Consider the following 24,888-nt stretch of genomic DNA (forward strand, 5'->3'; position numbering starts at 1 on the left):
TCTCAAATTCCCGCCGCGCCTCCGGACTGATTGTCGTCACATTCTTACAACAAGGAACAACAAGCCACCTCCATTCCGCTTCTTTACCAAACATCGTCGCTGGGCTTTGCGGCCGATTCGTGGCATCAGAACCGGCAATCTTTGAACTCACGCTTGATAACGTCTAATGCCATCGGATCCCGTGACCATCTTTTCAGGGCTAGCACGCCTGGTTACATTCTTTGCCTTGAGCACGGCAAACAAAATCAAGGCAGACCCACGGCGGTGCCAAAACAGTCAGTCCCCGAAGCCGTCCTCGTCAAAAAAGGGTGTTGCTGCTGACTCTGCTTACCCTAGCGGGAGTTGATACATCCTCTGTTCCATGACACGGCTGGATAACTGTGGGATCTCCCCCAGACTTTACGCGACTGCTGCGGTATAGCTCCGCTTGGTGGCAATCTAAGCCCACACCTCTGCAGCGAAACACATTGTTTGCCCTATTGAGTATGGTATATACACCCCGGTGCTGGAAAAGGCTGCATCCATCGACATATATACCGGCATCACTTAACATCATCCCCAAGAAGTCGTCATGGATGAGTATTATCACCATTTCCTGACATCAATGTCGGGAGTGGGAGGTTATTTCCCTAGCAATCCCGAAGAGTTGAGCATGTCCACCATGCCAGGATATCACGTTCCAATATCAGGCACGATGATGCAAAACCCATATCATAATTTGGGACATTTGGGAACGTATCCTGACCAATCCCATCTTCATGCGTCAAAGACTGGGAAAGGTAGGAAAAAGTCTATCACGGGTCCGACCTTTGGAACTGATCATGTCAAACATCGACGGACACGGTCAGGGTGCTTCATGTGCCGGAGCAGGCGCGTAAAGGTAGTACCTCCATGCTCCAAACAGTATTGCCAAGTCAGAGAATCATGCTAACCACGGCTTCGAGTATCTGTAGTGTGATGAGACCCGTCCGATATGTGAACGTGAGTAGATGCAACTCTCAAGCCGAGGGTATTCTTCTACGGTGCCATCTACTTCCCAAACCCAACTCCTGTCGCAGTGCTAATAACCATCAGGTTGTAAAAAGGGCAACCGTGATTGCGTCTATCCTGACCCGCCAGCTTCAAAAAGCTCCAAGTCCAAAGACAATAATACATCTCAGAAGACGAGCCCAAAATCATCGAATGAGGGGGACGACGCTGATATGGACCGGGTCACAAACTCCCTTCAGACGATCCTCGACGAGGACGAACCTGAAGAATTATCTTCTGAAGAGAGGTCCGATTCTCAACTATCAGGAAGCAAAGCCACAGGTTCCTCAAATCGCAACGTCACCACGCGGCAAAGCACTGAAAGCTTATCACCGGACGGAATCAAAGATTCTTCTCCTTCAGTATCGACTGGCGGCAGCAGTGTGACTGTGGCCCCGTCCATTGACCTAAACATACCTACGGATGGCCGTGCCGATTGGTCGCATCTTCCCTTGGACTACCAACACTACCTGAATTATTTTGTGGAAAATATCACCAGCTTTCACTATAGCATCATGCACGATGCTGATGACTTCTTTGGTACTATTCTGCCTTCTCTAGCTGTTCAACACGAACCTCTTCTTAATGCTGTTGTTGGCTTTGCAACATATCACGCCACCCTGCAGAATCCCGCTGGCAAACTCCAGGACTTCTTGAAATACTACAATAAAAGTGTCACACTTCTCCTGGAATCTATAAATCGAAAGGAGATGAACAATATCCTGAACCTGATAACCATTCTGCAGCTATTGACCATAGAAGTAAGCTCTTCTTGCAGCCTGACACGGCAAGGAGAGAGATGCTGACTATTACTACAGGAATATTTTGGTGATTGGATTAATCTCATGGGACATCAAAAAGCGGCCTTCCAAGTTATTCGAAAAATATTCACCCCTGACACGGTTATGCACACGCCAGTTGGACGAGCCTGCATCGATTGGTACACCCGCTACGACTGTTACGTCGCCATTATGGGTGGGTTCCCGACTGATCTGCCACGGGAGTGGTTCAACCGAATGAACGAGTACAACGAGTCGCAACTTGGCGCCAGCCCCGACGAGTTTCGCTGGAAAATTAGTTCTCGATCTACTCAACTTCGCTCCATATCGTACGATATGTCTATGCTCTACGCACGTGGTAGTCGCGGGCAAATAGGACCCGAAGACTTCACCAAGGAGCACAAGAGAATAACCAACGAACTTCTCGAGTGGAAATCGACCTGGGATGCCGCCCTTTCGGTGCCGGAATATTTGGTCACGGACTTTTCTTACCAACGCGACGTGGTTCCTGGTGACATCGTGAATCCGTACATGCTAGGTCTTCTTTACGAGCAGCCACTCTTCACAAATACCTTGATAACCACTGAATGGACCTCTATCATGATTATGCACCTATCGCAATCGTCGGACATCCCTGCGGAACAGGTTTTTATAGAGATGGCAAAACATGCCTACACCATATGCCAGTATTTCGAGACTGTAGAATTTTGGCCACTGAAACCCAAGGGAGCCCTAATACCACTGCAGCCTTGTATTTCCATTGCTGCTCTCTTCCTGCCGCGAGACTCTCGTCACCAGATGTGGGTTCGCAGGAAGTTTGCTCTACTAGACACAATGGGGTGAGTATAGCCCGTCTCCTAACCAGAACCGGCGGCGCAATGCATTAGTTGCCTTGAAACAAGAACTGCAGAGTCACTGTCTAACACCATGTTCAAGATTTATACACCCTACTACACGACGAATCAAAATGGCGCACCTGTTCCGTGACCCGTCCTGTGCCCATTGGTGGCTACCAAACGACGAAGGGTTGACTCCAATATTGCAAGCAATTCGCACTTTTGCAGACGAGCGAAACACAGCAGCTGTGAACGCCCAACAGGAAAATATTCGGGAAGTCCGCCATTTATTTGCCAAGATGGAGGCCGCCGAATTAGCCCTAACAGCGGGCAACGATGTGACGGGCATGTCTTGATTTGGATATTGGCGTTGTACGTGTGAAAAAAATTTGGAGAAACAAAAGAGCAACAGGACCTAATATTACTGATGAAAGGAGGACTTCTACCTACCTTTATACTGGTAGGGTATTTCTTGTATATTGTAAACAACAAAATATGGCGTTCTCTAGGAAGCATGGCGATGCTTGAAGATTATTCCCCTGATAGATGCTAGGATACAAATACCTGGCGTGTTGAACATAATAAAAGTGTTTTCCACTAGACGGCTTATTACGTGTCAAACATCATATAAATCCGGTGGTTCGCGTCTTTTTTTCTAGAGCTGTTTTCAAATTCGCGACAAAATATCCCATGCAAGTCACAAAGTCCTCCAAGTTGGAGGCCTAAGAAACACGATCGCTGTTCGAATTTGGTGAATTATACAATATGCTCTCATTCGTAAGAGGAATCCCGAATTTTGAGAAAGGTGTGTGTGCGAGGATTGTAACGCTACAACTACCATTATCCTACTTGGAAACATCCCACCACTCCCCGGGGGTAATGTACCATGCACCAGGTCATTCATTCTCGTGTCATGCTGTTTACTCTGGATCAGGGACGTGTCCAGATTCTCCAGCCATGTCCTCTGACTTGGTCTCCTTGGCTGGTTCCTTTTCCTCCTCAGCTGACTCTGATGGGTCGGGGGCGGTTTCGTCTGTCGGTTGTTTTGATTCCTCATCGTCAGTTTTTGTCTCTGAAGAGGATTCCTCGACATGAGGTTCGGACGGTCTTGTATCGGTTTCAGCGGACGGAAGGGGAATGTTGGACTCTTCATTTTGGTCTTCGTCTTGATTGCTAGCGAGCTCAGGCTCTACAATTGTCTGATTTGCCTCTTCTGCTTCTGCTTCCACTTCCGCTTCCGCTGGTGCCGGCGGCTCCACTGGCTCTGGAGGGTGTTGTTCCTCTGATTTGGAAGCCCCTTCTATGACGGAGCGCTCAACAATGACAGGTACTTCTGCGCTTTCTGGCTCCTGGCCAGTTGGGCGAGTGTCAGAAATGTGCAGACTTTCCATCTTGTTGGAAACGTTGTCTGTGTCTTCTTCGTCCGCTTCTATTACGGTTGTCACGGCACTGCCTGTCGAAGGACTACTCCTAATGTGTCTTCGAGTGTTGGTGCGGCCACCGGGGTGCAGACCGTCATCTTCTGTTCCAGCAGGCCGCTGCTGTGATGCCGGCTTGAGAATAGCTGGCGGGGGCTTGTCGGCCTCGGCCTCGATCGGGGGCGCTTCGAGACCCTCGGCTTCCGGTGGGAGCTTGTAGTTCTCAGCCGGGAGCAGATCGTACTGGTCGCACACCGTCTTGAAGAAGACATACAGACCGGTCTGGCTTTCCACGGACCAGAATACGCTGCGGTGCTGGAACCAGGCGTGGGCGAAAATGCGGTGTAGTCTTCTGAATACATTTACGAGATTTTTCACTCCGGCATTCTTGCTGTGAGCATCGCTGAGGACTGCGAACCGACTGGGGAAGAGCTTTTGGTCGGACACGACGTTGGCTGCCCAGTCGAGCGTGTGGCAGCAGTAGTCGATGGCGCAGCAGCTCTTGGGTTGCTCATGGACCGCGCATAGAAACTGCCACTCGGAAGCTCGCATCTCGGGACACGTTTGCGCACTGCAAGGAGGGGTGTCGAAGAGGAACCCTACGACGAGTTGGTTGCATTTGGAGATGAGGAATCGACAAAGCTCGTAGAGCCAGATGGTGCGATCGATGCCCGCGGGAGGTTGGGTGAGCTGGTGAGCTGTCTCGCGCGTTATCGCTTGCGTGCCAGAGGCTGTGCGGTCGTAATGCAGGGCAGCAAGATGCTCCTGCAACTGAAAGGCTGAATCAAGCTGGCGAGAGGCTGCTCGTCAGCGATGGATTGCAACATATTTGTGTGAATAGAGCCACGATGCTTCTCACCTCGCTCAGAGGCACCAAAGGTGGCCCGGCAGCCATATCAGCAGCCTTTGTCCCCGGATGTATGCGACGCCTGGAATTGGCATCCAAGACGGATTGCTCCATTTGTGTAGCATGAGGACTTGCCGGTGCTCCTCCTGATGGCGAGTTTGGGCTGATTTGGATCTCGGCGGGCGGGGGAGGGCTCGGCAGACGAGGCGAACTGGGAGCCAGCGCCATTGTCGGTACTGTTGTGTGATTGCTGGAGCTCTTAGAAATATGGCCAACAATTGTTGTCGTTGTGTTGTTTACAAGCTGCAGATGCCCGCCCAGAGGCAATGACAGGCTCGGCGCTTGTTCGCTTGATCGTGTGCGTGCTTGTCTTTGATAGGTGCATCTGGCGGCGAGTGCTGTGTAAATGCATGGAACCTGCGCTAAGTGGATACAAGCGGCTTAGCGGGGCATGCTTGGAGGCGACGTGAACAACGCCAGCCAGACTTGCCATGAAGCTCGATCCACCACGTGAACGAATTGGTGGACGCGGCTTGCATTTGGGGAGCGAATTACCTTTGTCCTTTGTATTTTTTTTTTACTGAAGTCTCGCCCTTGATCTTCTGATTGATCCTCTTTCGTCGCGTATATAGGGAACATCGCCGGCCGTAATGGATTTCGATGACGATGCCCCTCCAGAGTTGGTTGACACTGCGGGGCAGATTGAACAAAATGGTGAAGAAATTACTGTCAAAGTCCCTATTACAATTGTGACTGGTCTGTGCTCTCAGTCTTAAAGGGAGAATCGAATAGTACGCGTGTTGCTGATGCAAAATTAGGTTACTTGGGAGCTGGAAAGACTACACTGTTGAATTACATCTTGACGGCTCAACATGGCAAGAAAATTGCCGTTATTATGAATGGTTTGTGTCTTGAATTCACCTTCAGCGGAACTGGGCTAATCCTCGTTTCTTGCCTCGCAGAATTTGGAGATTGTGCGCAAACGAAGCAGTGATCCATCCCACATAAATGAATTCTAACACCTCAGCAGCACTGGACATTGAAAAGTCTCTTACCGTCAACCAGGGAGATGATAGGGTGGAAGAATGGCTAGAAGTGGGAAACGGCTGCATTTGCTGTTCAGTCAAGTAGGTGGTGGTATGGGGTTGACAAACAGTCGATTCTAACCTTGGCAGGGATACGGGCGTAAATGCCATAGAGTCTCTTATGGAAAAGAAGGGCGCATTCGATTATATCCTCTTAGAAACCACAGGCCTCGCAGACCCAGGCAACATCGCGCCGTTGTTTTGGGTAGATGATGGGTTGGGAAGCACGATATATTTAGATGGAATCGTTACCCTGGTCGACGCGAAAAATATTCTGCGCAGCTTGGATGATCCGACTGGGAAAGTTGAGGGGCATCAAGACCATGATGACCACGGGCCGCTGATGACGACCGCGCATGTGCAAATATCTCATGCAGATGTCATCGTTATTAATAAGTCAGACCTTGCTACAGATGCCGAGTTACAGCTTGTCAAGGCGCGAATCCAATCCATCAACGGCCTAGCAAAGTTGCATGTTACAGAGAAGAGCGTCGTGCCCCAATTAGAAGGACTATTACTTGACCTGCATGCATACGACCAATTCAACGAAGCGAATGAACGGCTCAAAGGCCACAGTCATCTCGATCCCGTAAGTCAGCGAACAGAGCATTGCCTTTACTAGAGAATGAGTCATGTTGGCTAAGCAGACCAGACCATATCAACAATGTCAATTCCAGTGCCCTCCCTCTTGCCAGGTAAGGTGGCCGAGGTGGACAAGTGGTTACGCTCTGTGCTGTGGGACAACAAACTGCCGGGAAGCGAGAAAGAAGGGGCGTTCGAGATTCATCGATCCAAGGGGCGCATAGTCTTGCGAGATGGGACGGCCAGGATGTTGCAGGGTGTGAGGGAGGTGTTTGAGCTGACCGACGCCCCAGAAACTGCGCAGGTGCAACCAGAGCAAGGCAAAATTATATTTATAGGGCGAAGGCTTGTAGAGGAAGATTTTGTACGGAGCTTTAACAATGCCATCAATTGAGCAGCCATGAAGGGCAAGCGAAATTAATCAAATCCCCAACGAGACTGATGATATATTGGATGAAGAAATGACGGCAAATTACGTTGACGTCGTCATGTCCCACTGGGATCTTGCTGCGAGTTGCCGTCAGCCTTGGCACAAGCGTGTGAGCGTGATTGGCCCGGAGCCGCCTTCGGCACGGACCCACTTGAATCCGGCCAGCGACTTCGTGGGTAAGTTAGCCTTGTTAGCCTTTCTGAAGATCGATTCCATCACAAGATCGGGGACTAAGCAATCTTCAACCTTTAAACGGCGAAAGCAACGCACACGTTACATACCAGACGAACAACACCCTTCAAATAGAATACGGATTTCTCTGCGACGCGAATTATAATATTGGTTCCACGCGATTACGAAGACATTATGAATCGGCCAGGTAGGACGTGCCCAAGTCTTCTTCCGCATGATCTTCAATCCTGCCACCTCGTTACGTCGCCCGGCCCCGTCTTTGGCCAGAGTGCTATGCTAGCTGGTGCATGACGGGGAAGACTTTCGTCCGCAGATTTGGAAAGGAGTTGCTATATCTCTTGCCTGGCTACTTGCCCTGCAAAGAGCGAAGATTGGGCCATCTATGAAGATCAAGCGATTGACGATCATATCGTATTAGAGGGCATTGGGCTCTTTCAGCGTATAGTCAACAGTTGGCGCATTAGTCTTTGAACATTTAGAGGCTAATGCGTTCTGCTTGGGCAACAAAAAAGATGCTGTCAAGGAACCGGACTAACGCGATACATTGGAAATAGGAACGGTGCCGCAGTCTCTCAGAGGCATGCCTGGCAATTTTGGCGGTCAGCAACAGCCTCAACTACCAGGACGATCGGTATCGAGCCGGCTGCCAAACGGGAAGCTAGGTATGATTTTGTACCGGCGTTAAGAAGCTGCAGCCGTCGATCACACGACCGTGAGGGCTGACACTGTTCATTTACGAAATTAGCAAACAACGGATCTGGCTGGGCATTCGGTGGAAATATACCGATGGGAGGTGCTGGATTCCAAAATCAAGCCCGGCAAATGGGAGGAAATGTGAGTTTTGCGCAGAGCTTGAGCGGGTCGCAACCTGCCACTCCGTTGGACTTAAAGTACGTGCTTTCCGTTTGTCTTCTCACCTCTTGTTCACCATTTCCATTCTGCGTCACCAACGCCGCCCTCGTCTGGATTTTCTTCTGCCTTTTACCTCATCTTGTTGCTTTTTGAACATGCAGACCACGACAGGCATATGCAGCGGACTGGCTGGACTAAAGCCACCAATGCTACAAACATCCAACTGGGATTATGCCGCCGTTGTCAAGGGGTAACCTTTTTTTTTCTCTCTCTGGGTGTCACCATGACGTGATACCTCTGTTCGTAGCTTACTTCAAGGGAACGCGTGCTGACAATCCTTACAGCGAGTTCCCGTCGCTGTCGAACAACTCACAGCTCAACAACGCCAACCCTGCATCGATGTGGTCGTCGGGAGCATCCCGAAACTTGAGTGGGCCTATTCAACGAAATCAATCGACTCCCGTCTCATCTCAGCAAGGAGGCCAGGATGATTTGTTCGCATCAGGCTCATCGCGTTTGCCTTTACACCAAACCTCCTTTCGATTTGGTAACCAAGGGAATATGGCGACAGCCTCCCAAGGACAGCCAAGTAGCGTTGATGATTTTCCTCCGTTAAATAGAGCTGGAAATGGGGAGATTGGGTCGGATCGAAGTGGAAATCTGATGTCATTGGCGTTCGGATCGCAACAAGGAGCGTCAGGAGCGCAGAGGGGTAATGGCCTTCTAAATGCTTTGTCCGCCAATAGTCGGGCAAACGATGTGCGGTCGCCTCCCGGAGTTGGTGAGTCGTGAACCAAGATCCTCTCGGATGAGGTTGACTAAGCGAGCTGATACCTGTAGCATTAAACCGCGGCCAAGACCCGAAGCGGCTGGGAGCCGACGACGATAGCAGACAGAAACCCATTTCCAGGGAAGACGGCTTAGGCAAATCTACTGTTGATGACACGAATCAAAACCCCCTAGGAGCAATCGGAAACGAGGACTCGATTGCAAAGTTACGAGATGTGAAGGAGAACAAGGCCCCGGACGCGGTAGATCCTCTTGGCGGAATGAGTGCCGTAGACAAATGGGGAATCAAAGGACTGCGGACATTAATGAACAACTACCCGGATTACCAGGCAATGGTAGTTGGCATGGATCCCATCACAATTGGACTTGATATCAACTCGCAAGAGTGAGAATGTTCCAGCTTCCAATTACGCAGTTTGTCTCACTAACAAAGCGCAGGATGATTTCGACACAAGTTTACTCGCTCTTTGATGATGCCCCCCCTCGGCCGACAGTTAATGGTAGCAAGTTCCGACTTCCAGAGTGCTACAATGTGACGAACGTCCAGCCAATTGAAAGCAAGATTCAGAATTTCAACGAAGAAACTCTGTTTTGGATATTCTACAGCTGTCCCGCAGATGTCAAACAGCAGATGGCAGCGGTAGAATTGTAGGTCGAAACTTTGGACTAGTAGTTTTGGTGTGTACCTTGGGTTAACAAACGTGTGTAGGCATTCTCGAAACTGGAGATGGCACAAGAAACATCAGATATGGCTCACCAAAGATGAACACATGACCCCACAGATCCTGAGCCCAAACCACGAGCGGGGATTCTATATTGTGTGGGATACAGACAACTGGCGAAAGGACAGGGTAAAGAACTTCATACAGCTTCCACGACTTAGAACGTTGATGGCTAACTTGGTTTGTTTTAGCGAGAGCTCACTCTGTTCTACGGCGACTTGGATACTACATTGAACCAACCGCCTGCAATATCTTAAACTAGGGCACGGGTGGCGGAGGATGGTGTATGTTTATGCAGTGGAAATCGGGTTTGCTTCATAGCTGGTCCTTAGGACCGGTCGGCGTTCTGCCACAAAAGAACGGGGGCAATGGTTCTTTGCGGCATATGAACTTGGTTCGGTGGCCGGAGGGCTGGGAATGCATTATCAGGTTGTTATCGGCAGGTTTTTTGCCATATTTTATGGTATATGAAGCATACGATTGCCGCTCCGCAATATATGACGTTCCTGGGCAATGTTTCATGGAAACGCTACGAGCAGCCAGTGACGTGAACGTGATGCAGTGATGCTTGCCACAAAGCATATCTGTCTCTTAAGCTTTGGAGATATCAGTGCACAACGTGAGAAAATATTTCTCGAAGAAGCGGATTGCCCCATACCCCTCTGTTGTCCCCGGACGTCATGCGGGTATGATAAAAGAGAGTGTGGTGTGCCTTCCGTGGTGCAGGTGGTTCTGACTTGGAACCAGTTATTGATTATTAGCCGAGGTTCCACCACCCTACTAAGCCAGACATTACTACCAGGTGCACACCGTCAATAGCGGCTCCGTTGGCACGGAACATTTGTGGTCCGACCACTTCACATCGCGTGCTCTATAGACCTCACTCCTTTATTTCTATCCACGAATCATCGATCTGTCGACCTATAAGGGCACAACGGTCAGTGGCTTGCTAGTTGTCCATTGCTATCAGTTAAACTAGCACCACCACCACGCTGCTGCATAAGTCTCACGCGAGATACTTTTGCCACTCGACCTGACTGGGCAAACCAATCTGGCGAGTGACACCGGTTTGTTCCTCCGCCCACAGGCTTCCCGCGACCCAGCATGGCCAATGAACAAATATCGCTGCCATACCTGGCAGGAATCCTACTCCTGTCGGGGCTCATAATACGATACCTGTTCTTTTCCGGAACGCAGACACCTCGGCCGACAAGGTCACCGGAGGACGTACGGAGGTCACGAGAAACAGCAGTAGAGCGGATACAACAGATGTTTCCCCAGGCGGAAAGACGGAGCATCTTGTGGGATTTACAGCGTAATGGGGGCAGTATTCAAAATACTACGGAGCGAATCTTGGCTGGGCGGCTTGAGACTGTAAGCACATCATTCTCATCTGCAGATGCACCGGAATGCGTTGCCAATGGGATCTGGGTTGGGCGTGGGATCTGGGGATGTCGGCTAACATAGGGTATGAAATAGCCTCCTGTTACGTTCCAACCACCCCCTCCGCCAGGGCAAGCTACGGCCGGAGCAAGCACTGTTTCTGCGACGAGACAAGCCGACAAGCCATCACAACCAGACCTAATAACGCGATATAACCTAAAGAGCAAGATTACTGAAGCAGCATTTGAGGAGGACGCCAAACCGAAAGGCTGGAGTTCGAATCGGGACGAACGCCAGGCGTCGTTGCAGAAACGACGAGATGAGATGATCTTGGCAGCGCGGCGGAAGATGGAAGCCAAGATTGCAGCGGAGAAAAAATAATTAAGGGGGGTGAGATGGGACTGGAAGAGATGGTATATTTTGTACGACGAATATATTTGTTTTCAGCGATGCAATTCACTCGGTTATGCTGTCACTTGACCACCAGTGCTGGGGGAACCACTGCGACCAATAAAGGTGGCTTAATATTGTCCTTTGGGGTTCCGATGACAGCTCAATGTAGAAACTCTTGACCGGTACCCGGAATTTGTATAGTATGTGAGGGTTTTTTTGGTGGGCTTTTTTGACAATCAACACTAGCTGCTTGTTGAAGTTGACATGAAGTTGAGAATGAGACTGTAGGTTTGTGTCTACATTGTGTATAAGTAGGTATGGCTGGGGACCGTCTAAATCCTGGCTGGGAACAAGCAAGTATCATGTAAACTTGAGCGCCATGACAGTGAAGGATCGCATTTCTTACTAAGCAGCTTATAACAAGAGAAGCGCGTCAAGAATTAAGCTGTCTTTGATCTTGACTGTCAACGTCGCCACGTTTGGAGGGGTATTCTGTAAGTGTCAGGTACGGGGTACTCTGTACTTAAGTACCAAATACTTTGACAAGGACCTGGTCCCTGAAATAGCAACGACAAAGGCGTCATGAAACAATCATCAAGCGATTGATGATCGGATTTGGATCAAGGGAGTTGAGACCACATAGTCGACGTGACGGAGGAACTTGCTTGCGTACGCAGTAGATCCTTGGCATTTCTCGCTTGAGACTGGTACTTGATATGCCTTGAGAGTGTCTGCTGGAATGGACCGTGGTGGAGGCCGCTCGGGTGCCGAGTCTCGGCCAAAACCAGCAAATGTTCCGTTCACTCTGTATAAACGTGCCTGCCTAGCAGCCTAGATGCTCCGTATGGACGGAGTAATGTTGTGCAATAAACCATTGAGTTGCGATGACGTGCGTATTCATCAACTAACTACTGCGTACCTAGGTACTTAAGTACTCAGCCACATTCAACTTTGCAGCGGCGCCATTAAAAGACGACCCGCTGCGTCACCGCGGGGACCACATGCAAACTGCAAGTGCGATTTTGTGTACCAGACACCAGACACCTTGGCTGGTCCCGCATCCTCCCCAGGTCCAGTCCGCTGGTCCCTGTCAACGTGTGATTTATGCGAAGCCAACCAATGTGAATACTTTCACGGAAGCCCTCTCGATCCTCGACTTTCCTAATCTTGAGCTTTTCCTCTCTTTTTGGTTTCTTTTGCACTTCCCGTGGTATTTCAAGATACAGCCCTGGTCTGTCTATTCCTGCGTTATTTTTCAAGCTGACGTCAACTTCGCAAACTTGGGTAAGCTACGCATTCAACTTTGGCTCAGACTGGGAGGCCTTCCGAAACATTCCACCTGCAGGCTCGACGGATGATCAAAGCTCGCTTTGTCGTCTACCTTCCCTATTGTATGGTTACTGACCACTCTCAGCTCTACTTATTAGATTAATTACCTTTTGGTGTCATACTCGAGTGGCTTCGTCGCTCGCACTCCGCGAAGGAAGGGCCGACCTGGGACCAAGCGCTTCACCACTACCAGTCCACGGACGTCGACACCCGATAGACAACTCTTCACTGTCATGTTGATTGAGAAAAGCCTGCTAGAATTCGACTTCAGTATCCCCGTTTACCATCTGCAGGACCCGGCCAACGCCTTCTTCAATGGCAGCCCAAAAGGATTACTACGCCGACCTTGGGATGCCGCGTGATGCGGACATTGAAGCAATCAAGAAGCAGTATCGAAAGTTGGGTGAGGATAAATACTCCCACACCAGATAAACGAAATCTCCTTGCTTCAAAGCATGCTGACTCAATGATGCAGCGTTAAAATATCACCCCGATAGGAACAGCGGCAACGAAGACGAAGCTATTGCCAAGTTTCAAATCATCCAGGAGGCTCATGAGATCCTCTCGGATCCAACCTCAAAGGCGAAATATGACGCTACTCTGGGAAGGAGCCGATATCCCGGGGCCTCGGGTGTGAGGGGAAACCCTTGGGCCGATGTTGGCCAACAGTTTCCCACGCCTCCACGACGATCAACGGCCGCGAGAAACGCAACCTCAGGGGCGCAGCGGTGGCAGACAAGATTCTCGAGCGGGGTGCCCCCTACGGCAAAACAAACTTTTGGATCCGATCCAAATGCGAAAAAGAACGCTGCCAAGGCGTTTGAGAACATGCGCAAGAATACACGGGGCGAACCTCGTCCATCTGAGCCGCCTCCACCGCCTCCACGACAACCACCAAGAACGGAATCGGCGAGACAACGACAAGAAGCCTCTTTCGGCTCCAGGAAGTCTGGTTACTATCCTCGGTCGACTATGCCTGGGGACGAGGCCCCTGTATCAAATGCAAATTACACCAATTCTGAACGACGGAATGTACCACAGCCCCCGCCTCGAAAGCCAGTGCCAAGCCCAATGCCCGATCCGTTAGGACAGTTTAGGGAGAAAGGAGCCTCGTCTGATTCACGTCACGGTACGTCTTATACTTCTCGAGGAGGGCAAAAGACAGATCCTTTTGCTGCAGTGCCGTTAGGCTGCGCTAAGAACGCTCGCGACGACAACCTTGCTGACGAGGGATCTGCTTCAGATGACAATCAGCGCAGCTCTAATGTTCCAAGACGACCGACTCAAGAAGAGCGGGATGCAAATCTTCGAGTACCGACAGATGGAGGCCAACATTCTCAAAGTGCGGACGAGGGTACGAGAACGTATGCCAATACGTCGTCTGAGTCACGGGCCGACGCGAGATTCGACGCCGATCCTACAAACGGGACTGCGAAATCTCCTATGGATGATAATTGTAAGTTATTTCCGCATGTATAACACGCTGCAACACACCAAAGCTTACGCGCCATTAGCAACGGGCAACAAGGATGAACCTACTATGTATGAAACTCCTCTTAATCACCATCGTCATAAAGTGTCAATCTTTTCCACATATCCAGGCTCCACAAAACCTGGGATGGCGTGGACATCTCCGACAGCCGGTCTTGATAGTTCAGGAACCGTGTATCAACAAAGGTCTCCGAGTGGGAAAAAGGGTGGCAGTGTCACACTTTTGTCGTTTGAGCGACAACAGACCAATATCTTGAATAGGCTTATCAACAATAAGGAAGGCCTTCCGTGGCTCACGGAAGAAGAAGGATGCATTTTGTCAATGGGTTGCTACACAGAGACATCGAAACATGCACAAGCAGCTAACCGAACCCGATCACATAGCTTTAGCTTCCCTATAAACGATGACACTTTTGCGGAGACTCCAAACGTGCCTGGCGGACACGGCTTCGCGAAGAGTAGCCTTGATGACATAAACACCAGTTTTGTCAAGGACGACAACTCGAACACGTATCAGTTCAATGCCGGCACGACTGAAGAGGACGCCAATGTGGGTTTTATGCCCTCTTCGTGTACTCAACGAGCTCGTCGCTCGACGATCAAGCGTCCAACCATGCATCACAGTGATAGTGCTAATACAACCTCTCATGCTGCGCAGGTCGAGGGTGGTTTTAATCCCGATGGATGGAGCGACAAATTCAATGCTCAGACGTTTGTCCCACAGCCACAACCTGGCCCGTCTGCTTCGCCAACACGCGCTAGCCGCACCAACTCTAGGAAAACAAAGATTAGGCCGATGGCAGGGACAGCAGCGACAGTTGAAGAAAGCAGTAGCGAAGACGAGACCTACGAATGGCGCGGAAGAAATGCAGAGGCGCAAGGGCAGGCACCAGCGACTGATAGCCCGCAGGCTATGGATATCGATTCGCCGATGTCCTCTGGTGCATCTGCAACTCAAACGGCACGAAATATCCCCGTCGAGCCATCTCGACCAGAATGGCGTGCCGGGAAAGTAGCTGGCGGCATGGCTAACGATGAAAAGCCACAGCGACCGGCAAAAGTTCCTCTGGACGCAAATGCTGCGGGTTCGGAAGATAGTGAAGAGTTTAGGGCGAATTTTGCAGACCTTAAGAACGTTCCGCCCTTCTCCCAGCAAAAAGAAGGTCTCGAGTCCTTCGACGGAATGAAGGATAATTTACCTTTCGAGAGCAAAGCATCTGACGGTCCACGAGTCAAGGTACCAAGACCTGTACCTTTGGAGTTTCCCTCAGTCCCACTGGCACCCCGTCTGCCTCCCACAGTCGCTATCGACGGGATGAAACCAAACACTGCCTCCTGGACGAAATATGTTGGCAATTTTGAAAGTTACTTGCGACAATGGGACACGTTCAACGGGCTAGTTGTTGATCATTTCGCTACTAGAAAGTTACTGATTCAGAACACGAGAGCAAGCAAGGGATATGGCTTTTTGGCAGCTCGTGGAGATGCCGATTTACAAGCGTATTATAGCTGGGTTCAGCAGGATAACGATGTGCGAAGACAATGGGTCAGTGTATGTGAGGAGCATGAATCACGGCTGCGAGAATTTATGGCGTTTAGAGACAAGATGAAGGACAGTCGCGCTTGAGCCCGGGTGTTTTTGATCGGATTGCAATTCTTTTATACTTAGCGCGAGATGGAATAGTCGCATTTATTGTGTATTTGGGAGTTGGGAAGAGAGAATACTCCCCTGGAAATAAACGATACCCATGGATTTACGTGGTAGATGTATTTTCCTTGCGATAGAGCTTCAAGCATAGAGAGGGGGTGGCCGTCCATGCAGGCAGGGTGTCATGAGAGCTTTCATACATGGCTCTCTTAGGATATGTTTATTTGCTTACCTGAGTACCTACGTAGGTAGTAGTGATCCATCGATACTTGTCGTTAACACAATACAATATCTAGCTCACTACTTCTTACCTGTTATTTTATCCGAACAGACACGTTGCCCTAGTAGCAGTAATGACCAAGACCATAACAGTGCATCAAGACGTTTGTTATTTCCACAAGGAAAAAATATTGACTCCGCCAACCACGTGGTGTGCCCTGTTGCGATGTTCACCGGGACCGCTCGCTTTGCGGATCAACTCACTTTTTAATCACTTTTGGCTTCAACCACGGAACATCTAGCAGGCTTCCATGTACATTGTGCACATCCGCATCATCGGAGGATCTTATTTCTTCTCCGCTCTTCTCCTTTCCCTCGCGGCTCATCCCTAGACCTTACTACTCCTTACCTGTCATCTCTGCCTTGTCATTTGCGACTCTGTCAAACATTCATCTAATACACATTTTCTTCTCACTCTCCTACACAACAACCGCTGGACAAAATTCTTTTCCCTAAACTCGAAATGGATCCAAACGGTGACAAAGTCGACGGCAAGGCCCTTCCCTGGACCGAAGAAGCCAAAGTAAGTATCTGGTACTTCCCACTCATTGACACAAGGTGAATGAGGCAAAGGAGCCAATGGACGGTGGGTGTCAAAGTAGGAATTTGTCCATCATAGAGATGCGTGTGGGGGAGTAGTGTTCCGTGATATAGGAGCATCATGCCGGGATTTCGGCCTCGGCCTGCACCTGCGACTGACGGGCATACAGTTCCAGTTCCTCATCCGCATTGTCGCTCAGCTTCGCGAGAACGGACGGTCCATCAACTGGCAGAAGATCGACATGCCAGGCCGTACTGTCAAGTCTATGCAGAATATGTGGACAAAGATTAATAAGATGATTGCGGAGGTTGAGACGGAGAGCGGAGATGCGCCAATCAAGAGGCCAAGTCGTGGGTTCCCCCCTATTTCTTTTCTTCTTTTTTTGTCTCTTCTGTTCGCTTCTACCTTGGTTTCCGACTACTTCTTCCTTTTCACCTGTTTGAAGAATTAAGCGGTCTTGAGACGCTTTCCTTGGTTGCTGGCTTGCCGTGGAGAATTGGGAACTTGATGACTGATAAGCCGGCAGCTCGCAAGAGGACCCCGAGGAAAGGTCAAAGTGTCGCCGCCTCAGAAGATGATGACGAGCGTTCGACCCCGGCAAAGTCTCCTCGGAAGGCGGTGCCCCAGAAACGTGCCTGTGAGTCCTCACTGTTCGTGGTAATAGGCAACTTGGGACTTGGGACTAATTCTGGTATAGCCACTGGTAGGGGCGGTAGTGCCAAGAAGCTCAAGAGAGGAGCCGATGACATCGACGACGAAGACGACATGGTGTTCAAGCCTGAGCCCGAAGTGGATGTATGAATCTTGTATTGTAGACACGAGCTTATGAATTCAATTAGCTACGAGGGGAAAATGGTTGCTTCACTAGGGGATGATCTGGGTCAGGATGGGAAAAGCCAACACGCAGACCGAGAATTGAGAGTATGAGTTGACATGTGCTCGGCAGAGCGGTATTTGCTATTGGGACGAAATTATTCATATCTCGCGACAGATTCGTACAGGGCGGCATCAATGGGCCGTCGCACCATGGTTTGATGATAGGTTGGGTTTGTGACGAGGACGGGAAACAGCATACATGGTATGCGTGTCGTTAGGATGCAGTCGAGTTGCTAAACAGGCTTCTGCGAATAAGAAAAAAAGTGCATCATTCATCCCCAACGGATATTCATGGACGGACTGAGACACAGATGGCCGGGGATACTTGACTCTTTTCCCCGCGGCGTGAAAGACGACAAAGTAGACAAAGTGCGCTTGTCGGGAATAAAGTGTCTCTTGTCCCTGCCCTGCCCTCAAGTGTGGCCATGCGGTAGCGCCATGTCTCTCTTCGATTGTGTGGAGTAATCGATTAGAATATTGTTGTAGTAGTACTACTTGTGGTGGTATGGTGTTGAGATTTGAGATTTGACGAGCCAGGCCCAGTCCAAATGTAGTGCTTGCACCAACTGTCGCGTGACAGCTCCAATAGCCACACGAATGACGCAGCACGACTGCATAGTCGTCACCTCATCTTTGGGCACCGGCACAAGAGCTTGCCCCGGCACACGCTGACTGTCCTTTCCCTCTCGTCTATACTCCGCGTCATCATCACGCCTCAAGAAAATCACATTTGCATTTGGTGTGTTTTGAACGCGACTACAACCAGACGGCACTATCGAGTCTCCAGAATGGTCGACGACAGTTAAATGGGTATGTAATTTATTTCAAGTCAACTGGTGGGTCTTGACTCTTGACAAGTCGGTACTAACCGCAATCGTGTCAAGGGCGCCTTGGAACTTAGCGACGATTCGGACATCGACATCGAGGACCACCCCAACGTCTTATGAAAATGCTGTCAATAATAAACTCTTGCGGCGAGTATCCGATCTGCTCCAGTCTTTGGAAGCGGCTGGGCCGGGAGCTCACAGCAGAAACCCTGTCGAGATTGCATTCGAAATGAACATGGCGCTGGCTATGCGTAACCCTGAGGACGATAATCCTCCAGCGTGTCTAGAAGGTGTCAAGGGGTCGAGTCCGAGCAACCCTTACCTGCACATTCGAAGATGATCGCCGGGTTACTGGACAAGACGAATAAAACACTGGATGAAAGGGGCACACTGGCTGCGGAACGATTCGACAGCCTCGAGGTCTGATTGCTCAATCAAACAATAAACTGGAAGAATCAATAAAGGCAGACGGAACCAAGATCGCCAGCGAGAGCTAGACGGGTTTGCAGTGTCCTTCCAAGGGATGACTTCACCAGGACATCGCGCCCAAGAGGCTTTCACCAAGGATGTTAACGAACGATTTCAACGTATCCGACAGCTGGTCAAAGAAAACGCGAAGCAACGTGCCACTAAAGATGAAGATGTAGAGCAAGTCATTTCCGAGCAGTTTACCCCCAACATGAGAGCTGCACTGAAAACCGGCTTGCTAGAAGAGGTCAAAGTTCTCGGGAAGATGAGAGTTGAAGACGCCCAAGATGTAGTCGCTCTTCTAAGTGACGTGAGCTATTCCTGCATCCTTTCTTAGCTTAACAACGGTTCCGCTAATGCATATGTGCGCGCTTTCTTTCGACGAAAAGGCTGGTTGCCTGAGTATAGAACCTGATATCATCGACACGACTGCAGAGGAAGGCCAGGAGCAGTTGAAGTATGTTGAACAAGTCGTGAACTCTGAACGTCATATTCCAATGGATCCGCAGTGAATGAAGACTAGACTCGTAGTCACGGAAGGGATGCACTTTCACAGCCATTTATCTCTGCCCATAAACCTTGGAGCCTTGGGCAATCCAGTAGCCAAGAACTTCTGGGCTGTGCGCTGTGAACCTGTGAGGGCACACTTACCTGCAGCCTGCCTTTAATTTATGATGCCTCACACAGCTGATGGTAAAGGTGGAGGGGTGTACCGGTGCATAACTCCCGCAACAAAGAACGGGCGCTCATCCCAAAGACCCCAGAGGATCGCCGGTGTAGCCAAAGTCCTCTTTGAGAGCTTGAATTGCATGCAGCAGCATCATATGTGCTAGGCAGGGATTTGCCAGAGACATCCTGCTCGAAGTTGTCTTCCGGCAAGTCCAAGTCCGTAAAAGATGGACCAAGATTGACCTCGGGTTCCTCTAAGCGGCCCTCATCATCGGCATATGTAACATGATGGCCATATTTTGGTTTCTCCCGTATTCTCCCGTCCATATTAGGTTGGATCGAAGCGGCATCTCATCTCCAACACTGTCACGAGATTGACTCTTATGCAGCGCCATTATGGTGGCGATTCTTGGGTTGCAGTAGTTCGGGGTACGAGTTTGCAGAGCAGCAGATGGTGCACTGCACTACGAGCTTGAAGAGCGAGTTTGCAAAGATGGCGACGGGTAGAGATGAATAGCACTCGGCGAGATTGGCGATTACAGCCATGAGTCGTTTACGTGGTAGTGTGAAAGTTAAGGGCTTTCTCCAGCAAAATATATCCAATATTGGCAACAGAAATACAGTTGACATCAACAACAATAGCAACAATGGGTCTTTGGGGGGGGGGGGGGGGGGGGCATGGCTCTGCATACAGTCTGGTACTAGGCACTAGGTACCTAGGTACTTAGTGAACATACTAGACACTAGCAACAGTCGACCCCATTCCCCGTCCCCTGTACCGGGTTGGTCCTTCCGCACCCATCAATCACTGGCCGAACTGAACTGGTCCAGGCCATTCCCTGCACTAACATTGACCGTACCAAGCTGCCACACATGTGCACCCTGATCGAAGGTGTGGGCTGCAACAATTATCCTGCTGATCCACACCTTGTTCTTTTCCTCATCTCAAAAGCTATATATCCTCACATCACATGGACTGACTGTCCATCCACCAGCCCTCCCCCTAGCTGGCGACCATTTCGAGCCGCCCCAACCGTTGATTCTGCTTCTAGCGCGCTACTCCTCCGTATTTGGATGCATCGTCACACCCTGTCGATTGGGAACTTCTTCACGAAAATCACGAGCCCACTGTCTCCTCCTTTCCCCCAAGAGACGTCGTCTCATTAGGAAGGAGCTGACTTCGCAACATCCGAGTTTGCAGCAAGCAAGTCGCCATCTGAGAACTATCACCGTTAGATACTAGAAAGCGATCGTTCTTTTTTATACCCCCCTTCTTCCAGCCTTTCTTTCCTGGTCTCTTGCGACTGTGTCGTCGCAAGATTCCCATGCCCATTTAAAAAAAGCTGCCCAGCATGAATGGAACAACAGCCTCAGCGAGAGGCAAGAGAAAGACCCAAATCTCCCCCGAAAATTCACCACCAGCTAAACGAATCATCAACGGCAAGCTGTCCCCTGGTGACAATACTCCAGATGTCGCTGAGATTGTACAATACGACGGCGAGTCAGAGAGTGATGACATTCACACCAGTGCTCCCATATACATAGGCACCCCTGGAAGCTTGAGCGAGTGGCAGGACACAATCCAAAATGTTGTGCGGAACGTTGTCGCAATTCGTTTTTGCCAAACCTGTTCTTTCGATACCGATCCAGCTTTGACGAGTGAGGCTACCGGTTTCGTTGTGGATTCGGAGCGAGGGTATGCGATTTCAAATAGTGGCCAGCACTTGCCCACATGAGATTTTTTTATTCATTCGCGTATGCTAACCGAAAATATAGATATATCCTTACAAACCGGCATGTCGTTGGCGCTGGACCTTTTTGGGGGCATTGTGTCTTTGACAACCACGAAGAAGTGGATTGTTATCCCGTTTACCGCGACCCCGTACACGATTTCGGTATTCTTCGATACGACCCTAAGGCGATCAAATATATGATCGTTGATGGCTTAGACTTACGTCCCGACCAGGCCAAAGGTTTGTTTCTTCGTACAATAGGTGAATCAAGACTGTTGGGGAGTGGACTGACATGCTCTACCAGTTGGCGTTGAAATCCGAGTAGTTGGTAACGATGCCGGCGAAAAGCTTAGTATCCTGTCAGGCGTGATCAGCCGCCTTGACCGAAATGCTCCCGAATACGGGGAAGGCTACAGCGATTTCAATACATGCTACTACCAGGCCAATGCCGCTGCCAGTGGTGGTAGCTCCGGCAGTCCCGTTGTAGCCAAGGATGGTTCTGCTGTTGCTCTGCAGGCTGGTGGCCGCTCCGATGGCGCTTCGACTGACTACTTCCTACCACTTGATCGACCATTGCGCGCTCTTCGGTGTATCCAACAGGGAAATCCCGTCACACGTGGCGATATCCAGTGTCAGTTTCTGTTGAAGCCATTTGATGAGTGCCGTCGACTGGGTTTGCAACCTGAATGGGAGGCAGAGGTGCGGAAAGCCTTCCCTGATGAAACAAACATGCTTGTTGCCGAGATCGTTCTGCCATCTGGGCCATCAGATAGCAAAATCGAGGAAGGTGACGTCCTTGTCAAGGTGAATGGGGAGCTCATTACCCAGTTCATCAGGCTCGACGACATCTTGGATTCGAATGTAGGCGAGTCGATCAAGTTTCAATTGCAGCGTGGCGGCGAGGACATCGAAGTGGAAATCAAGGTTGGGGACTTGCACAGCATCACCCCCGACCGCTTTGTCTCAGTCGCTGGCGCGAGTTTTCACAACCTGTCCTACCAACAGGCTCGTCTCTACGCCGTTGCCGTCAAGGGGGTATATGTTTGCGAATCTGCCGGGTCTTTCAGGGTTGATAATACGGACAACGGCTGGATTGTTCAAACCATCGATCACAAGAAAGTTCCCGACCTCGACACGTTCATCCAAGTCGTCAAGGCAATTCCTGATAAAGCAAGAGTAGTGGTCACATACAAGCACCTTCGCGATTTACATACCCTCAACACGACCGTTGTATACGTGGATAGACACTGGTCGTCCAAGATGAAACAGGCAGTTCGAAATGACAAAACGGGCCTCTGGGACTTTTCCGACTTGGGAGACCCGCTGCCACCGGTTCCGCCAGTTCGTCGTTCGGCATCTTTCATCGAACTAGATCACATGCCTCATCCTGGCATCGCAGAACTGATCAAAAGCTTTGTTCACGTAAACTGCACTATGCCGGTGAAGCTGGATGGATTTCCCAAGAACCGAAGATGGGGTATGGGTCTAGTCATCGACGCTGAAAAGGGTCTCGTTTTAATTTCGAGAGCCATTGTCCCATATGATCTATGTGACATTACTGTCACCATCGCAGACTCCATCATTGTGGAGGGCAAAGTTGTTTTCCTGCACCCGCTTCAAAACTATGTCATCATCCAATATGACCCAGCTCTTGTGGATGCCCCGGTTAAGAGTGCTAGATTGAGCAGTGAGCACCTCAGCCAAGGTGCCAAAACTTACTTCCTGGGCCACAACAGAATCGGTCGTGTTGTGCACGGTGCTACAACCATCACTGAAATCACAGCTGTCGCCATTCCGGCCAACACCGGCGCTCCCCGTTACCGTGCAATCAATGTGGATGCTATTACCATTGACAGCAACCTCGGTTCTACTTGCAACAGTGGTGTTTTAGTCGCTCCTGATGGAACTGTTCAGGCTTTGTGGCTTTCATATCTTGGTGAGCGGTCTCCCTGCACCCAACGAGATGAGGAGTACTATCTCGGACTGGGGACGCCAACCTTGCTGCCTGTCATCTCTACCATTCAAAGGGGCGAATCGCCGAGACTGCGGTTACTGTCGGTCGAGTTCAGAGCGATTCAAATGTCTCAGGCGTCTGTTATGGGTGTTTCCGACGACTGGATTAAGAAGGTGACGCAGGCCAACCGATCTCACCACCAGCTCTTCATGGTCAGCAAACGAACTTTTGAAAGAGTCAACCAGCCAGTTTCTCTGCTAGAAGGCGATATCATTTTGACTTTGAACGGCAAAATTTGCACCACAATCTCTGACTTTGACGTCATGTATTCTAATGAAGTTCTCGACGCCGTAATTGTCCGAGAGTGCGAAGAGATGCCCTTGCAGCTGGCCACCGTCCCCGCAGATGACATTGAGACCGACCATGCGGTGTCATTTTGTGGTGCTATTCTACATCGTCCTCATCAGGCTGTCCGCCAACAGATTCGCAAACTTCACAGCGAGGTGTATGTGTCTAGCAGAATCCGCGGCTCGCCAGCCTATCAGTATGGTGTTGCACCTACCAACTTCATCACACATGTGAACAAAGTGGCTACACCAGATCTGGATTCATTTATTGCTGCCACCCGAAAAATCCCTGATAATACCTGTAGGTCCTACACTGAGCCATGCACATACCACCGCATTCTGACCTTTGTATAGACTTCCGCCTAAAGGCTGTCACGTTTGATTGCGTACCGTGGGTAATAACAATGAAGAAGAACGATCACTACTTTCCCACGATGGAATGGATCAAAGACAGCAATGAAGCATGTGGATGGCGTCGTGTTACTTATGAGGGAAAAGAAATTTTCCAGGGAGAGGCTGTCGACGGTGTACTCCCTATTGCTGAAGACACAGATATGGAATGAGTTGTATGCGGTTGAAACGTGCCACTCAGGCATGATATCGATTGTCACGGTGCTTAAAAACCGTGGGTTGTAGTATTATACTGCATAGCACAGGCCGGTCGTAGTACCAGGACCTAGTGCATTGGATACAGGCGTTACAAGGCTATGAAGGAATTCATGATAATTCTTTGGAGCTAACTTACAGCTGTGGTTACGGCAGGGATGTGGATTTTCTCTTTTCTGTTTTGCTTTCGTCATTTGGTATGATACCGTTGAACCACAGAATTGTCACCGATCTGTTACATGCAGAGTACACTAGAACGGTTTTGATTTAGCTTTTGGGGCCCCGTATGGCGGAGGCTAGTGTTTGAAAAGAATATACATGAATAGAAAGCTGCTCCTGAGCAACTGTGTAGATGGTACTGAGTTACATTTGCAGTACCATGGCTGTTAATGATCTCCGTGCATGTAATGTAGTGTGCAGGACTTATTTATGCCCACTACGGAGTAGACGATGCCAAATACTAGTGGTGGGGCAGAGCTGCCCCGCAATAAGCTTCGAGGCTGGCCAACAGCTCCGGACATCAAGTCGACCAGTCTGGTGTTGCACAGCAGGCTCTGTCGCATTGCAGGTGACATTGGTAGGCAGCAGAGCTGGATTTATCCAACCTCTTCCATTCGTAATTTAGGCAACTCTTTTTTTTCTTAGCCGTGACCTTGCGCCAGGCAAGCGGTGAATCCGACACCATCCAACTTATATTATCTACCCAAGTCGCCCGCTATGCCTCCCGCACAATCCATCCTGGTGAGCTCCAGAACCTCCCACGGGCCACGACCCCGCCATATC

At 50.0% G+C, this 24,888-nt stretch overlaps 8 protein-coding genes across 8 annotated transcripts; 7 read left to right on the forward strand and 1 right to left on the reverse strand.

Moving 5' to 3' along the window:
* Positions 1 to 661: 661 nt before the first annotated feature.
* MAA_06496 (c6 zinc finger domain containing protein) lies at positions 662 to 3,000 on the forward strand (the record flags this gene model as incomplete). The annotated part of the gene is made up of 4 exons (XM_007824494.2): positions 662 to 779; positions 1,075 to 1,790; positions 1,848 to 2,647; positions 2,745 to 3,000. The coding sequence occupies 4 exons, from the start codon at positions 662 to 664 to the stop codon at positions 2,998 to 3,000; spliced, it is 1,890 nt and encodes a 629-aa protein (XP_007822685.2).
* A 564-nt stretch (positions 3,001 to 3,564) lies between these two features.
* Positions 3,565 to 5,137, reverse strand: MAA_06495 (Mob1 family protein; the record flags this gene model as incomplete). The annotated part of the gene is made up of 2 exons (XM_007824493.1): positions 3,565 to 4,851; positions 4,922 to 5,137. 2 exons carry the CDS (start codon positions 5,135 to 5,137, stop codon positions 3,565 to 3,567), a joined length of 1,503 nt encoding a protein of 500 aa, XP_007822684.1.
* A 422-nt stretch (positions 5,138 to 5,559) lies between these two features.
* MAA_06494 (NOT2/NOT3/NOT5 family protein) lies at positions 5,560 to 6,970 on the forward strand (the record flags this gene model as incomplete). Its single annotated transcript, XM_007824492.2, has 6 exons — positions 5,560 to 5,665; positions 5,728 to 5,811; positions 5,872 to 5,883; positions 5,940 to 6,036; positions 6,085 to 6,583; positions 6,647 to 6,970. The coding sequence occupies 6 exons, from the start codon at positions 5,560 to 5,562 to the stop codon at positions 6,968 to 6,970; spliced, it is 1,122 nt and encodes a 373-aa protein (XP_007822683.2).
* Positions 6,971 to 7,064: 94 nt separating this feature from the next.
* On the forward strand, positions 7,065 to 9,818 carry MAA_11333 (Peptidase cysteine/serine, trypsin-like protein; the record flags this gene model as incomplete). The annotated part of the gene is made up of 8 exons (XM_011413321.1): positions 7,065 to 7,182; positions 7,753 to 7,860; positions 7,944 to 8,088; positions 8,395 to 8,831; positions 8,891 to 9,224; positions 9,278 to 9,487; positions 9,549 to 9,690; positions 9,753 to 9,818. The coding sequence occupies 8 exons, from the start codon at positions 7,065 to 7,067 to the stop codon at positions 9,816 to 9,818; spliced, it is 1,560 nt and encodes a 519-aa protein (XP_011411623.1).
* An 847-nt stretch (positions 9,819 to 10,665) lies between these two features.
* Positions 10,666 to 11,325, forward strand: MAA_06493 (Ubiquitin system component Cue; the record flags this gene model as incomplete). The annotated part of the gene is made up of 2 exons (XM_007824491.1): positions 10,666 to 10,935; positions 11,041 to 11,325. The coding sequence occupies 2 exons, from the start codon at positions 10,666 to 10,668 to the stop codon at positions 11,323 to 11,325; spliced, it is 555 nt and encodes a 184-aa protein (XP_007822682.1).
* Positions 11,326 to 12,981: 1,656 nt separating this feature from the next.
* Positions 12,982 to 15,784, forward strand: MAA_06492 (DnaJ domain-containing protein; the record flags this gene model as incomplete). The annotated part of the gene is made up of 3 exons (XM_007824490.1): positions 12,982 to 13,069; positions 13,142 to 14,122; positions 14,166 to 15,784. The coding sequence occupies 3 exons, from the start codon at positions 12,982 to 12,984 to the stop codon at positions 15,782 to 15,784; spliced, it is 2,688 nt and encodes an 895-aa protein (XP_007822681.1).
* A 763-nt stretch (positions 15,785 to 16,547) lies between these two features.
* On the forward strand, positions 16,548 to 17,426 carry MAA_06491 (uncharacterized protein; the record flags this gene model as incomplete). The annotated part of the gene is made up of 4 exons (XM_007824489.1): positions 16,548 to 16,607; positions 16,795 to 16,975; positions 17,152 to 17,262; positions 17,323 to 17,426. The coding sequence occupies 4 exons, from the start codon at positions 16,548 to 16,550 to the stop codon at positions 17,424 to 17,426; spliced, it is 456 nt and encodes a 151-aa protein (XP_007822680.1).
* Positions 17,427 to 20,817: 3,391 nt separating this feature from the next.
* On the forward strand, positions 20,818 to 24,062 carry MAA_06490 (Peptidase cysteine/serine, trypsin-like protein; the record flags this gene model as incomplete). The annotated part of the gene is made up of 4 exons (XM_007824488.1): positions 20,818 to 21,161; positions 21,242 to 21,438; positions 21,503 to 23,800; positions 23,854 to 24,062. 4 exons carry the CDS (start codon positions 20,818 to 20,820, stop codon positions 24,060 to 24,062), a joined length of 3,048 nt encoding a protein of 1,015 aa, XP_007822679.1.
* Between the last annotated feature and the right edge of the window lie 826 nt (positions 24,063 to 24,888).

This window comes from Metarhizium robertsii (assembly GCF_000187425.2).
Source record: "Metarhizium robertsii ARSEF 23 chromosome Unknown MAA_Scf_6, whole genome shotgun sequence".
Taxonomy (NCBI): domain Eukaryota; kingdom Fungi; phylum Ascomycota; class Sordariomycetes; order Hypocreales; family Clavicipitaceae; genus Metarhizium; species Metarhizium robertsii.